Genomic DNA, 15,997 nt, shown 5'->3' with positions numbered 1-15,997 from the left:
TCTAGAAGTAGGGTTGTTGAAAAAATGGTAATTCCATGTTTAATTTTCTGTGGAACCCACAGCCGCTGTAACTCAGTATTGTCAAACATCATTTAACCATAGATGTGAGGGTCTAAGGTGTGAAATATCTCATTTTAGTTTTGATCTGCATTTCCCTAATAGCTAGTGATGTTGAGCATCTTTTTCATGTACTTTTTAGCCATTTATATTAATATTTCCTCTTTGAAAAATGTCTTATCAAGTCTTTTGCCCATTTAAAATTTTTTTTTACTTTATTTTATTTTTAAAAAAGATTTATTTATTTATTTATTTACCCCCCTTCCCCTACTCTCACCTGCTGTATTTGCTGTCTGTGTTGTCTTCTCATTTTCTCTTTAGGATTTGATCCTGAAGACCTCTGATGCAGAGAGAGGTTCCCTGTCAATTGCGCCACCTCAGTTCCTGGTTTCTGTTGTGCTTCACCTTGGCTCTCCCCTTGTCACTCTTCTGATGCATCATCATTATCTTGCTGTATGACTCACATGTGCAGGCACTGGCTTACCATGTGGGCACTTGTGCAGGCACTCATGTGGGCACTAGCTCACAATGTAGGCAGTCATGTGGACACTGGCTTGCTACGTGGCCATTGTTTCTCTTCTTTTTCACCAGGAGGCCCCACAGATCAAACCCAGCTCCTCCCATATGGTAGGCAGAAGCTCTATCATTTGAGCCACATCTACTTCCCCCATTTTTTTTTTACTTGGGTTATCTTTTTACCATAGAGATGTATGATCTATGATCTCTTTATATAACAGGGAAATCAAACCCTAATCAGATATGTGGTTTTCAAAAATTTCCTCCCATTGAGTAGGGTGCCTTTTCACCTTTTTGACAAAGTCATTTGAAGCACAAATCTGTTTAATTTTGAGAGCCCATTTATCAATTTTTTCTTTCATTGCTTGTGTTTTGGGTATAAGGTTTAAGAAATGAACACCTACCCACAAGATCTTGAAGATGTTTCCCCACATTTTCTTCTAGGAGTTTTATGGTTCTAGCTTTTATATGTAGGTCCTTGACCCATTTTGAGTTAATTTTGTATACAGTAAGAGATAGGGGTCCTCTTTCTTTCCTTTAGCACATTTCTTCCAGCACAATGCGTTGAATAGACTGTTCTGACCCATCTACGTGGGTGTGACAGCCTTGTCAAAAATCATTTGACCATAGATGTGAGGGTCTGTTTCTGAACTCTCAATTTGATTCCATTGGTCTATCCACCTTTTTGACAATACCATGCTTTTAAAATTTTTTTTAAACCACTATAGCTAAGTAATATGCTTTATTTATTTATTTTTATCATGTGTTTTTTCTCCTTCACTTTTTTTTTTTTTTTTAGTAATATGCTTTAAAGCAAGAAGTGAGAGTCCTCCAACTTCATCTTTTAAAAGACATTTTTGGCTATTTTGGGGTCCCTTAACCTTCCAAATAAATTTGATAATTGGCTTTTCAATTTCTGTAAAAAAGCTGTTGACATTTTTATTGGGATTGCATTGAATCTGTAAATCATTTGAGTAGAATTGACATCTTAATATTTTTTCTTCCAATCTATGAGCAGGGAATGTCCTTCCATTTATTTAGGTCTATTTGGTTTCTTTTAACAATGTTTTAGAGTTTTCTGAATATAGGTTTTTTATGTCCTTGGTTAAGTTTATTCCTAACTGTTTGTAAATGAAATTTTTTTTCTTCTTCCTCCTCAGATTGCTCATTAGTATAGAAACACTACTGATTTTTACTTAGTAATCTTATATTGGGCCACTTTGCTGAACTCATCTATTAGTTCTAGTAGCTTTGTTGTGGACATTTAGGGATTTTTAAGGTATAGGATCATATTATATTTAACTTTTATTGAGAAATTTCTTTGTGGCAGACACTCCATTAAGCACTTTATAAACAGGTCAATTATCTTCTTTTGACCTCTGAGAAAACTAAGGTACAAAGAAAGTTTATGAAACTTGTAAGAACTCTCACATCTAGCAAGTGGGTAAACTGGGTTTTGAACCCAGGTAATCTGGCTCCAGTATCGATCCTCTTAGATACTATATTACATCATTAATCTTTCACAAGGCTAGTTTATAAGCCTGGATGATTTCTTGACTTTTCTCCTAATCTTCAATTACCAAGATGATAAGAAAATGAGGAGAATAAAGAAGTTGAATGAGAGCAAACAGGATGACCTCTGGTTACCATGTCTTGGACCTGAGATTAAAACACTATTCTCTGAATGGAAAGGACATTTCGTAAAGGTTTTGGTTGATAGGACCTATATGACTCCATTCAGAGACTATAAATGGTAGATGTATTAGTCAGTCAAAGGGGTGCTGATGCAAAGTAACTGAAATATGTTGGCATTTATAAATGGTATTTATTTAGGGTAAAAGCTTACAGATACAAGACCCTAAAGAGTCCAATTCAGGGTTACTTCCTTACCAAACTCTGTTGCTACATGTTGAAGCAAGATGGTAGGTGACATCTATGAGGGTTCAGTCTTTCTCTTCCCTCTTAAGGCTCTGTGGGTCCAGCTTCTTCCGATCTCAGCTATAAACTGGCAAAAGAAGGCTTTCCTCTCTTCTAAGGGCTCGTTTCTTTCCAGGCTCAGCTGCACTGTTCTCTTCACAAGGTCAGCTGTAAACTATCAGATGAATGGTTCATCTCTCTTCCTGGGGCTTCTGCTGTGTCTGTGGAGCTGTCTGTCTTCCTCTGTATTCTTCTATGAAGCTACTTCTGTGTGGTGAGAGTCTACTTTATAAGCCCACCAAGTCAGCAGGGTCTCAACTCTGCATGCTCTAATGATGTAGTCAAATCAAAGCCCTAACCTTGATTTAATCAAGTAAATGTAAGGCCTTTGAATTTAAATCAAAAGGTATCATGCCCAGAAAAACAGACCAGTTTACAAACATAATCAATATCTCTTTTTGGAATTCATAAATAATATCAAACTTCCACACTCCACCCTCTGAATTACAAAAAGATATTATATTATTTTAAAAAACCTTAAATCCTTTCAGTTAGCAATGCTAAGTACAAAATCACATCATAGCTATTTATAAAAATATAGTTTTTCTTGGGGCAAAGCCCCTCTGGCTATAGACCTGAGAAACTTACAAAACAAATTATCTGCTCCCAATATACAAAGGGACAGACATAGGGTTAACACCTGCATTACCATAAGGAGAATTTTGGAGGGAAACATGAGTCACTGGTCCCCTACAGTTCTGAATACCTGCAGAGCACATACTTCATTAGATTTCAAAGTCTGAGGATCATTCTTGGGATGATAGTTTCTTCTCATCCTTGGGGCCTCATGGGGTCAACCCTTTCCACAGGCTTGCCTGATAGCCATTTTCTTGGTTCCACCCTCATCAAGCATCTGCATGATGACTGAGCTCCAGATTTCATCCTCCAAGAAATTTGGGGTGATGTGTCCACACTTTCCCCGACCATTGGGGAACACATCTACTCCTCTCAAGCACTGGGGTGTTGACCTCGCTCTCTCCAACCCTTGGGGAATGTACTCCACCCTCTTTGTAGCCCTTGGCTGCAAAACCTTCTGGAATAGCAGGCTGAAACATCCACCCTCTTTAAATGGCAGAGCAAACCTACCTGCTCCATACACATAGGTGGGGTCCTTCTCTTGGCTCAAGGAGATATCTTAATTCCAGGCCTCAGCTTCCATGGTTTTCCTCTTAAAGCTATTTTCCCTTCTGTCTCTCCCTTCCGTGTTCCTTTTAGTCTAGACTGACTGGTTTTGTTCATACAGCATTCTCAGAAAGCTTGTTGGTTTAGCATGCAGGAAGCAGGGGTCCAAGCCATCAGACAGTAAGACTTTCCACAAGTCTTTCCTTGATAACTGCATTTTCAATTCCGGTTTACAAGTTCCAAGTTTAGTTAATTCCTGGGGTACTGTCATCTGGGGGCTTGATTTCTGGAGGCTTGGAATTTCCCAGAATCAATTTGTTTTCTTTGTGTCCAACAATTCAGTTATTGACATTTCTTTCTTCTAACATTTTGCTATCAGCTGCAAGGAGAAGCCAGGCTGCATTTTCACATTTAGTTTGGAAATCTCATTGGCTAAATGTCCAAGCTCATAGTTTTCAAATTCTGCCCTCCATACAATATCAGGAATCAATCATGCCAAGTTCTCTTTTTAAAACACAGATCGCCTTTCCTCCAGTTTCCAATAATAGTTTCATCATTTACTTCAAAGTCCTCATCAAAAGTCTCTTTAGTGTCCATATTCTTACCAAGTTTCTTCAAAGCAATTTAGGCCTTTTCTATCAAACATCTTACAATTCCTCCAAAAAATACCCCTTATCCATTTATAAAAACATCGTAGCATTTTGTTAATTGCAAAAATACCACCCCATTCTCTGTACCAAATTCTCTATTAGTCATCCAAAGGGGTACTGATGCAAAGTACATGAAATCTGTTGGCTTTTATAAAGGTTACAAGGCCCTAAAGAGTTCAACTCAAGGTTACTTCCTTACCAAACTCTGTTGCCATGTGTTGAAGCAGGATGGTAGATGATGTCTGTGAGGGTTCAGCCTTTCTCTTCCGTCTTAAGGCTCTGTGGGACCAGCTTTTTCCAATCTCAGATGTAGGATAAGGCTTGTCTCTCTTCCAAGGGCTCATTTCTTTCCAGGCTCAGCTGCAATGTTCTCTTCACAAGGTCAGCTGTAAATGATCAGGTGAACGGTTCATCTCTCTTCCTGGGGCTTCTGCTATGTCTGTGGAGCTGTCTGTCTTCCTCTGCGTTCTTCTGTGAAGCTACTTCTGTGTGAGAGTCTGTTTTATAAGCCCACCAAGTGAGCAGGGACTCAACCCTGCATGCCCTAATAATAAGGTTGAATTGAAAGCTTTAATCTTGATTTAATCAAGTAAATGTAAAGCCTTTGCATTTAAATGAAAGGGTATCTTGCCTAGAAAAACAGACCAGTTTACAAGCATAATCAATATCTCTTTTTGGAATTCATAAATAATATCAAACTGCCACAGCAGAGTACCAGGTATCGTACTGATACCTGGTTTAGGGGGGAAGTGGGGCTGAACCCTGGTCTGGGTTCTGCTTGGCCAGCTACGAATCATCATAAGGCTCTGCTTGGCAGAGGGAACACATTTTTCTAAGTGTCAGATAAGTAACCTCTGTGGGTGGTGGGAGACCCTCTCTGCAACTCTGAAGCTCTGTGGAGTTTGTCTGCATGAGCATGAAAGAGGATTCTGCTTCCTATTTAAGGTATGGCACACTGGTGTTTTAGTGAAAGTCACCTTCATGCTAAGTCTCACCATTGGTCACATTTCTGAGATTCAGTGAATCTGTTCCCAGATGGCAGAAAAGCAGAGGGAAGGAAGAAATAAGGCATTGGAAGAAAGTGGAAAAAATCTTTTTAGACAGTCCATAAATAAATAATGGTCCTGCACTTTGAAATTATAGGTCGAAAGTATTTCTTAGCCCTCTGCATACAGAAGCGATATGGCAAATCAGGTTTAAAACTCACCTAGGTAAATAAATAATGAGCAATGGATGGTACTTGGAGTTTCAGTCCCATTTCTAAATCCCTTTTTTAAAAATCAATGAACTAGGACTTTTGTAGATTCAGGACTCCCTCTCAGTATATAACAAAGATCCTCTTGCTATTGTAACATTTAGAACTCAGAAGCTGCATGTCATGCATATCTGTCCTAATGTACCAATAAATCCAAATACATATTAAAATAAATATTAGGAAAAGATTATACATGCTTAAACATTGCTGACAAAACCTTGTGCTGCAAGATATCTTTGATCAGTGTTTCTTGGAACTACAGGCACTTATCACCATCATGATTATTGTCATATCCCTGTATCATCTGATACCCATATTCTGTGGTCTACTTTATATATTTCATTTTAAATGAAAATTTTTGAACAGAAAACTTATATCTTCTGCAAATGTAAAACCAACTTGCCCTCATAAGAAGGAAAGCATAAAAGTAAATGCAATGAGAACAAAATAATGTCACTAATTCCTAGGTAGATACAGTTGCCTGCCAAATGTGCTAAGCTTGAGGTCTGTCTCTATGAAAAAATGTTATAAAGATATTAAAGGCAAACTTGCACCAGAAAACTGTGATGATTTTCCTGAAGAAATCAATAGGACTGAAAGAACACTGAAAAGAGAATAATTTTCTCATTGTTAATTCACTGGCACTTAATGGTGCATTGGTGCACTTCCCACTGTTCTAAATAATAAAGCTCTCCCTTATTGTCCCTACTCACCCAGAAAACAGAAGTTGTATACATAACTCAACTGAGTCAAGCAAGATACCCTTTTCCATTTGTTTTTTTTTAAGATTTATTTATTTATTTAATCCCCCCCCCTCCCCCCCGCCCATTGTTTGTTCTCTGCGTCTATTTGCTGCATCTTGTTTTCTTTTGTCCGCACGGGAAGTGTGTGCGGCACCATTCCTGGGCAGGCTGCACTTTCTTTCCCGCTGGGCTGCACTCCTTGCGCGTGGGGCTCCCCTATGCGGGGACATCCCTGCATGGCAGGGCACTCCTTGCGCGCATCAGCACTGTGCATGGGCCAGCTCCACACGGGTCAAGGAGGCCCGGGGTTTGAACCGTGGACCTCCCATGTGGTAGACGGACACCCTAACCACTGGGCCAAGTCCGTTTCCCCCCTTTTCCATTTGTAATACTCCTTTGCTGGGGGATAATCAACTCGCTCTACATGCATGTTACACAGTTGATTGCAAGCAAATCATTAACTTACCATGTTCATCAAGTAAAATATTGTCAGGCTTCATATCCCTAGGGGAGTAAAAAGGAAAGAGAAAGATGTTCATAATAAAACAAACAAATAAATAAGTAGAAATAATGGGCAAAAGCAAAAATGTTCAAGATTTGCTAACTAGGGTTAAAGCAAAGTACTAGCCCCTCATCACTCATAATCTAAATTGTTCTACCAGTCAGTCAATGAGACAGTTACCATTAACACTCCAATTTAAAGACCAGAACACTGAGGTTTGCAGAAGTTAAGTAACTTAACCTAAGGTCACAGAGCTAGTAAGTAGGAGAATTCTTTCCAAACCACGGTCTCTCTCATTTGAGAGCTCATACTAATTTCTATAGTATGTTATAATCTAATCATGTAAATTTTGGTTCAGTAAGATCACAGGGGATATTTAAATTGTTGTAAAATAGTGCCAAACATTATTTTCATTTGTGTAACTCTGGAGTGAACTTAAAGACCCAAAAGAATGGGAAAAACATGATTTATAAGATGATTACATTTTTTTTAATTTTTTTAAGATTTATTTTTATTTATTTAATTCCCCTCCCCTCTCCCGGTTGTCTGTTCTCTGTGTCCATTTGCTGCGTCTTGTTTCTTTGTCCGCTTCTGTTGTCAGCGGCACGGGAAGTGTGGGCGGCGCCATTCCTCGGCAGGCTGCTCCCTCCTTCGTGCTGGGCGGCTCTCCTTATGGGTGCACTCCTTGCGCGTGGGGCTCCCCTACGCGGAGGACACCCCTGCGTGGCATGGCACTCCTTGCGCGCATCAGCACTGCGCATGGGCCAGCTCCACACGGGTCAAGGAGGCCCGGGGCTTGAACTGCGGACCTCCCATGTGGTAGACGGACGCCCTAACCACTGGGCCAAAGTCCGTTTCCCAAGATGATTACATTTTAAACTTCCAGAGATTAGAACATTTTTAAAATGATGCTATAATACCTTTTGTTATTTAATAAATATTATTCCTGGGGTAGTTAATTAAAGGATAAGCCTGTCTTCCATGAAGTGATGTAACGCAGGAGGTCAAGCCCTGGAAGGCTGACCAAATTCTTTGATATTCCAGAGAAACCACATGTGAGCCCAGGGTCGATCATGCCTTTATTACGTAGGAACATAACTTGGTGGGGGCAGGCCGGGAGAAGCTCCACCCACTTACAGGACCCCGTGGGGGCGGGCTGGGAGCCATCTAACACACATGGTAGGTAACACATAAGGTTACAAAGCAGCGGGACACAAGGGTTACTAGTTAACAATTACCAAACCTACTGATTATTATCGCAGGTGTTCCTTCAGTGCTTCCATCCAACCCCTTGTTTAAGAGGGTCAGGTGGTTGGCCAGACCCACCTGCCCTCCTTTCAGGGCCTCTGATCACGGAAAAGGCATTCCACCTTTATTTACCCTACAAGTGATGAGATATTTAAACCCACAGAAGGGAACAAATCACACCCTCTTCCAAAGAAGGGAGTAGTTCGGTGAATGCTTACAGGAATGGCCTATGGAGTTTCCAAAGCCCTTACAAAATGAATGTATTGTAAGCAGTATTCCTCAATCAGAGAGCAGCATTTCAGTTTTATAACAGCCTTTGCTTCTCCACTCTCAGATTGTTACTGCCCTCCCCCAATGTATCATTAAAGTCCTTCAACCTAAATTCACAGAAGCCATTAGGAAAGGAATTTTGAAATAGATTTCGGGAACACATTTTCAGCCCACATGCCTTTTATGTCACTAGGATAAAGCAACCTCAGTCTTTTGACAAACCAAGCCTGTCAGCTTCCTCTTTTCTTGAAAATATTAACAAATTACAGGTTTCTTATCTACAAATAGAACCAAGTATGTGTTACTCGTCAGGCAAATGCAATGGATAATCTCATGAACTTTGAATACCTTCTTGTTTAACTTGATAAAATTAATTCTGGATTCATAGAGTGATCATCTGTATCTGAGGCAAACTTTTCTCTGAAGCAAGGTACAGTTTGTTAAAAAGACTGGGAGCAGATATGGCTCAAGTGATTGGGCTCCCATCTACCATATGGGAGGGCCAGGGTTCGATTCCCAGGGCTGCCTGGTAAAGACAAGCTGGCCAGTGCAGCGAGTTAGCCTAAGTGAAGTGCCGGCCCATGCAGGAGTGCTGGCTCAGCAAGATGACGCAACAGAAAAAGACACAGAGGAAAGACAATAAGAGATACAGCAGACCAGGGAGCTGAGGTGGCAGAAGAGATTGAGCACCTCTCTCCCACTCCAGAAGGTCCCAGGATTGGTTCCCAGTGCCACCTAAAGAGAAGGTAAGGAGACACAGAAGAATGCACAGTGAATGGACACAGGAAGCAGACAATGGGTGGTAAATAAAAACTTGAAAAATAAAAAGATATAGTGCAAGAGAGTTTCAAACTATATGTTTCTGTTGGGTAAGCTCTCACAGACCCCCTCTCCAAACCTAACCTTTTGATGCATCCCACTGCTCATAGTATCATCAAATCCAGACACATCCACTTGGCCTGAAGGTCCTTTCATCATCTGGTTCCTGTGCTCCAGCCACACGGGACTGCAATGGGACCTCACCTCCTCACCTACTGTTCCTTTGTCCAAATCAGAACCCTCTCATCAGTGTACTCAGATAACGCCAATCCCTCCTTCTCCTAACTGAGATACTACTTCCTGCAGGAAACTTACCTGGAATTTCTAATTCTGGGTTAAAGTCCCCTCCTATGTGCTCCAACTGCAGTGTACTTCCTTAATCATAATACTGATCATATTTATATTTATTTTTTCTCCAACTAGATCATAAACTCCTTAATGCCAGGGATGGTTTCTTGATGAATGTCACATTCTATCACATCGGGATGCAGTGGCTGGCACTCAGTAAATAAACGACTAAATGGCATCGGGAGAGTTTCTGGCGTGATCAGAAAGGCAAATCCTATCAGTATACACCAGAGTGCCATGGCACAGCATCCAACACTCTCTGCAGAAAAACCAGGTGTTAGGCTTTTTCTATTTCTTTCAGATCTGCACCCAAGGAAGATCAGGTAGGATCTGCCCCATTAGGAGGGGGTCCAGAGGAGCCCTGCCCACAACAAGACATGGGGATGTAAGAGCAGCGTAAGAATTTCTTGGCCTGAATTTATGAGGAATGCTGGGAAAAATGAATCTCTGTGGAGATGATGCTGTATGAGCGTTCTATTAAATCTCAGAGCATCATTTTCCTAGGATTTGTTAATACCCCACTCATCATATACATGACTTTTCCCAAGGACTAACTCGAAGCTTAAAGAATAATAAAGAGATCAGAGGGGTAACAATTATTTTAAGGTAATACTTCTGACTTCAATCTCATATTCATTTATTCATTAAATATTTATTTGGTAAGTCACTGTGCTAGGATATAGGAAATATAAAAATTAAATAAGACTTAACTCCCTCAGGGATGGGAGGCATAAGAAAGGTTCATAAGTAATCATGCCAAAAAGTTATAAAGCAGTAAAGAGGCATATTTAATACAAAATTCAGATAAAGAATATGAGGCAAAGCTTAGAAAAATGTAACAGTGAAAACTGACTTTTAATATAAAAATAAATTATATAAACAGATTCTAACTACACAATTTCTCCAAAATGTAATAAGGCACCATCTAAGTGACTCCAGAGGTTAAGTGAAATATGGTAAGATTTATGCATGTACCAGGAGAAAGAAAATGAAACAAACTAGTGTTCTCTATTGAAATACCTGCTAGAACAAGTTAAGAGTCTCTAGTTCTGAATGTGAGCATATTTCCTTATCTACTCAGTCTGTTCAAATAAACCTAAATATGAGATACCTGATTCTAAAATGTCTCTTTCCTTTACGTAAGTCTATAACATGATTTAACTTAGTGGTTGCCAAGCCTGGACATCCTTCAAAATCACTTAGGTAGTTGAAAAATGTGGATTCTCTGACCCTGTTCAGACCAAAGGCATCAGGCTCAATGGGGATAGGCCCTGCCATCTGTCCAGACACATTCACAAACAGAGACCACTGGGATATTTGGATGTGCAGTCACACTCAGAAATACCATCTAGGAATTGTCAAAATCCAAAAAGGCCCGTAGGATTTAAAAATATGAGCTTCTTAAAAGCTTATCTATGAAGGAAAAAGTATTGGAAAAGTGCAACACTTCCCACTCATTGGCAAATGCTTTGATTAAAATATACATGTAGGTCTTTTATGACCTACATCTCATTAGCAGGTAGCTATTGATGAGCTCCCTCTCACTTGTTAGCATTCTATGTGGCTGCTCCATTCAGCACCTTGGCTTCTCGTTCCTTGACTCACCTCCAGTAATTTTTCATCTATCCTATCTCATCCCATAATCATTCCTTTGTCATTACTACAGCTTATGACCCTCATCCTACAGTATTCTCAAACTGTCATATCTACCACTGCGACCACCAATTATTGACCCTATCACTTTTTCTTTATACATCAAAACCCCCGTATCCTCAGTACCCTTCAATAGTCCATTGTTAAACATTCCCTTGTACAACTCCATTCCTTCATCCCCCTCAGTTATACTCACCTAACACTGCACCCCAATACTGGTAAAACCTCCAAATTCTTCTTGCCTATAGCCAAGCTCCTGAACTTTGCTAGAGGGAGAGACATAGTAAGACTAACTGTTCTCATGAATTTCAACATGCCAGACAATCCTGCAATACTTGCCATCTCCAAAATGGCCACTTCACACTTTTGCATCATCCTTCACACCTCTTACAAGCTCTCCTCTCAACTTCTTTCAGTTGATGATAGTAATTCTTTACTTCACAAAGAGAAGAGAACTATCATTTGTGAACTCACCTACTAACAAGTCTACCAACCTCATTTCTGTATCCTTCTCATTGTCTTCCCTCTAGTATGTTGGATGAAGTAATCCTATTCTTACACAAAACAACTTATTGGCACTCTGGGTCTCATCCCCTCTTCTATCATGGAATTCTCTCAGGAAAGTATCCCCTCCTCTTCCTGCATCACTCCTTCTCCCTCTCATACCTGAAAATAAGTTATGATTGTGTCTCTTAGAAATTTCTTCCCCCTTGACTCATATCACTCTCCACTTACCACTCCATTTTTCTGTTTTCTTTTAAAACAAAATCTTCAGATTGGGTTGTTGAGAGATGAAAAATGAGAAACACCAACTACCAGTCTTTTCCCAGGCCATTCTGACCAGGCTTCCATTTCCTTCACTCCCTGAAATTGAAGTACACTGATGACCTCCAGCTTGCCAAATCCAATTATCATACTTTTTCTTTATGGTACTTAACTTCTCCAGGGTTTGAGCAGTCCTTTCCACCTGACATACTTTATTCTCGTGGCTTGCCACACTTTCCTGGTTCTTTTTCTATCACAGAGATATCTCAGTCTCCTTTGCTGAATCCTTCTTGGTTCAAACTCTAAATGTTGATATTCTCTAGGGCCCAGTACATATTCTATACGCCACTGAAATGATTGTATTAGTCCTGGTATTTTAAATACCACTGATATGCCAAATATATTATAAAAACACATGCCATATTTATATCTCCAACCTTGACTCCTCCATGGAATTCCAAATTAGTACATAAAACTGGCTGCTTGGTTGTCCCATCTGTATGTTTAATAGCCATGATAAACAAAATGGGTCCTAAAGAGAACCTTTGATATCCATCCACTTCTACCATACACACACCTCCAAATTTTCCTATGCCATAATTCCTTACCCCAGTAAATGGTCCCATAATTTTCCTATTATACAAATGAAAATCTTGAGTCATTCTTAATCCTTCTCTTTCTTTCAACTCATAACACTAATCCCTCAGCAACTCTTGATGATTCTATCTTTAAAATATAATTACCTCTACTGTTACCACCATCATCTCTCAGTTAAAATATTCTAAGAGAAGATTGCTCTACTCACTCTTCTTCTTGTCCCCTGGTATTCTGTTATCCATGGCACTTTTCATTACACATATCATTCCTGCCCAACCCCTTCCATTGGCTTCCAACTGGATGTGGAATAAAACCTAAGCCCCTTACTCCTGGCCTTTTATGTTCCATATGTTCTCTAGTCCTTCCCAGTCCTGAGTTACATTGCATACAACACTCTCCCTGCCACACACTATGTTTCAGTCACACTGGATTTCTTTATCTTCTCTACACAGACTATCCCCCCTAACTTCAATCCTGTTCCCTAAATCTTCATATGACTTGCTTTGTCTTGCCATCCAGATACCAGCTAACTTATCATCTCCTCCCAGTTCTTTCCTGACCACCAAATCTACAATAGCACCCATTCCATCCTTATCTCATCATCTCTGTATTATTTCAGCAGAGCACTTACCACAAACTCTTTATTTTCTTATTTTTGTCAAACGCCCCCTCAACAAGGGCAAGTTTTAAAAGAAAAGATGCTTCTTCTATATTGTCCAGTGCTCTAGTGTCCAGGCTCACAGAATCACCTGGCACAAAGTGCTTAAATAATAAATAAATGTTTATCAGAAAAATGAATGAATCCTGGGGTGCCTTGGCTTCCCAAAGTCCTATATTTGCCTTTTCCCCTAAGAAGGGGAAAAACAAAATAAAAAAACAACAAAACAACAATAACAAAAAACAAACTCTGTGTCAGATGCTCACTATTCACTGTTGGCCCACTAAAAGACTGATAGCTTTGTAAGTGTATGAGTGTATATTAGAGTAAAAGTAATAAAGACATGTTTTCTGCAAACTTTGCACCTATGGTTTTGAAGAGGGGCTATGGGTTTTAGAGGGGTGGTGTTCTAGAATACACACATTCTGTGGAAAGTTTTCACTGCATCTTGATTTGAAGAAACAGAAAAGGCCAGGTCCTGCTGAGTCTACTGATTCTGACTGAGAACTATAAATGTCAGGGTGGAAACACAATGCTCCCAGTGGCAGGGCCCAAGGCGAAATTGATATATCTGCTGTTCTCACTTGAATGACTTTACAAGACATTAGTGGAGCTTAATAGGCTAATTACATCCCTTCATTGCTCCTACTGGGAATCCAGTTGCTCACCCTGCAATCTGATAAGGGATGTATGAGAACCCAGAACAAGAAAATCAGTGTAATCAAAACGAAATCAACCCCTTCAGTGCCTCCTCAACCTTCTGACAGAACCACTGTTTGGGCTTAATTCTTTGTTACACAACGTTCTCTTAGACTGGGTTGTCTCTGAGTTCTCGAGAGGGGAAAATATATTCTTTGGGGTGTCCAACAAGGCATTTGGTCACAAAAACATATCTCTATTAAGAAAGAAGTTTGTGAATGGGGTGAAGTGGGGATAAATTGTAAGCAGAAACACATAATTTGGAAGAGGAGGCCGCAGGGTAAAGCTGCCAGGATTGGATTCTTATGGACCAGGTATTATCCTCCATCTCGAACTTTCTCACTGATGGTTGCTACCTATTCTCAACTTCAGCATTTCCTACAGTGCTCCAAGAAAAAAAAAAATCACTGTACATATTTGCATGTTTATTTCCAATGGTAACTGGCTTTTCATGGACAACATTACTTTTAATTCTTCATCCCAATTTTGCACATCCAATTCCATTATATAATAATAAGGTAAATTATACTCAAAATATCCTAAGGGTAGGGATTTGACCATCCATGAACATGTCGTATGGTATACCTTCAGGAATTTGGGTTTCTTTCCTCAAAGGGGCACTCAATATACCAGCAGACTCACTTCTCCTTCCCTTTCTCATGTGTCTTCTTTCACAGCCTCTGTATTTCTCCTTAATCATCCCCAACAATTTTGCCTACATGCACTCAGTAAAACAACAGCTAGGCTATTAGACCCACATGCCAGGATCTCATTCTTCTCAAGATTTCCTGCTCCCTCTCCTCCAACCTAAGCAACTTATCAAGATATTTACCCAATAAAAATATGTTTCTTTGGTAGTGGTGTCGGTGGGGTTAGGGCACAGATTTTATAGGACTGTGTGGTGAAAAAAGCTTAAAGAATTTCTTCAGTCAAGAGTTAGGGCAAGCTGGGGAAGTTCGAAAGTCAAGAAGTGAGGAAGAATTTCCAAAATGATATAAGCTATCTCAAAATCTAAACAGTGACATGAATGCTATCACAGAGACTGGATAAATGGGTGTCTGAAACAAGTTGTACCTCACATGACTCGTGAGAATGGTTATAGCTCTCATTAACTGCACATGCTGTGGCAAGTCCATGGCAGGCACTTTATAGGCATAATATCTTTTATTCCTCACAACGGCTCCATAACACACATTATACCCATTTTTGCAGATGAAGAAGCAGTCACTCAGTTTAAATTACTTGTCCAAGCTTACATGACAAGTAACTGACAGAGCTAGGATTGCAATCAAAGTTCAATTATGAGGTACACATTTCTCAGGCATGTATTAAGATATCTTAGTTCTCCTAAGGAGCAAGAAGAATGTCCTCCTATATTCAGGAGTCTTGGGTGTGATCCAAACTATCCTACAGTAAATTTGAATATTTTCATAGTTTCCTGATGTATTTGAAAATCATGCAGATTTTGCATCCTATTCTACAATATACTCATGTCTCCTATAATATAAAAGTCCAGTTCCAAATTCCTTACTGTAGAGTCAATCTGTTTTTCTAGGAAGATGAAGCATGCTTATCTCGATGCTGCAGATACCCAGCAGTACAGACACCCCAGTGTGAGAAGTAAGCCTGAATACCACCACCCCAGTCCCGGGAGATTTTTAACCATCTTGCAATCTTTGGAGTCACAAATGTTGGGACCACAGGGCTTCCCCCGTATGATTTAACTGCACTCAAAGGTCATCCCTTACCATTATTTCCTTTGCTTTGGATTCACAAAGATTGAAACCTGTTAAGCATTTTACAATGGAGAAAGCAAGGCACAGAATGTTACGGACTTGGACCAACTCACACAGCCACAGGAGCCAGACTGAACTCCAGCTTCTTGGGGGCTTTCCCTCAACCACAGGTGGGTTTAAGCGAAGAAACTGACTATTAAGAGGAAATGGGAAATGGTCTACAAATTAGCAGGAACCAAGGGAGAACAAGATTGATCTTTGTCTGTTGATGGTAACAGATAACCATGAGTTTTGCTTTTTGTTTTGTTTTGTTTTTAGTAAAGGAGTACAGAGGAGTATTCAGTCAGAAATGACAAATAATTTGCTCCACTTCCGCTCCGGA

At 39.9% G+C, this 15,997-nt stretch overlaps 1 protein-coding gene across 6 annotated transcripts in view; it reads right to left on the bottom strand.

Moving 5' to 3' along the window:
* Nucleotides 1-15,997, bottom strand: part of STK32A (serine/threonine kinase 32A) — a 154,304-nt gene that overhangs the window by 36,231 nt on the left and 102,076 nt on the right. For all 6 annotated transcript variants that reach the window (XR_011646843.1, XR_011646840.1, XM_058280464.2 and 3 more), the window contains exon 6: nucleotides 6,787-6,824. Coding sequence is in view for 4 of the 6 variants with exons in the window: in XM_058280464.2 (XP_058136447.1) it covers nucleotides 6,787-6,824 (38 nt within the window). In the remaining 2 variants the exon portion in view is untranslated. The remainder of the gene's footprint in view (nucleotides 1-6,786; nucleotides 6,825-15,997) is intronic.

Source organism: Dasypus novemcinctus, chromosome 2, assembly GCF_030445035.2.
Source record: "Dasypus novemcinctus isolate mDasNov1 chromosome 2, mDasNov1.1.hap2, whole genome shotgun sequence".
Taxonomy (NCBI): Eukaryota; Metazoa; Chordata; class Mammalia; order Cingulata; family Dasypodidae; genus Dasypus; species Dasypus novemcinctus.
Note: the sequence above shows the minus strand (reverse complement) of the source record. Positions and strands in the feature narration are given on the sequence as shown.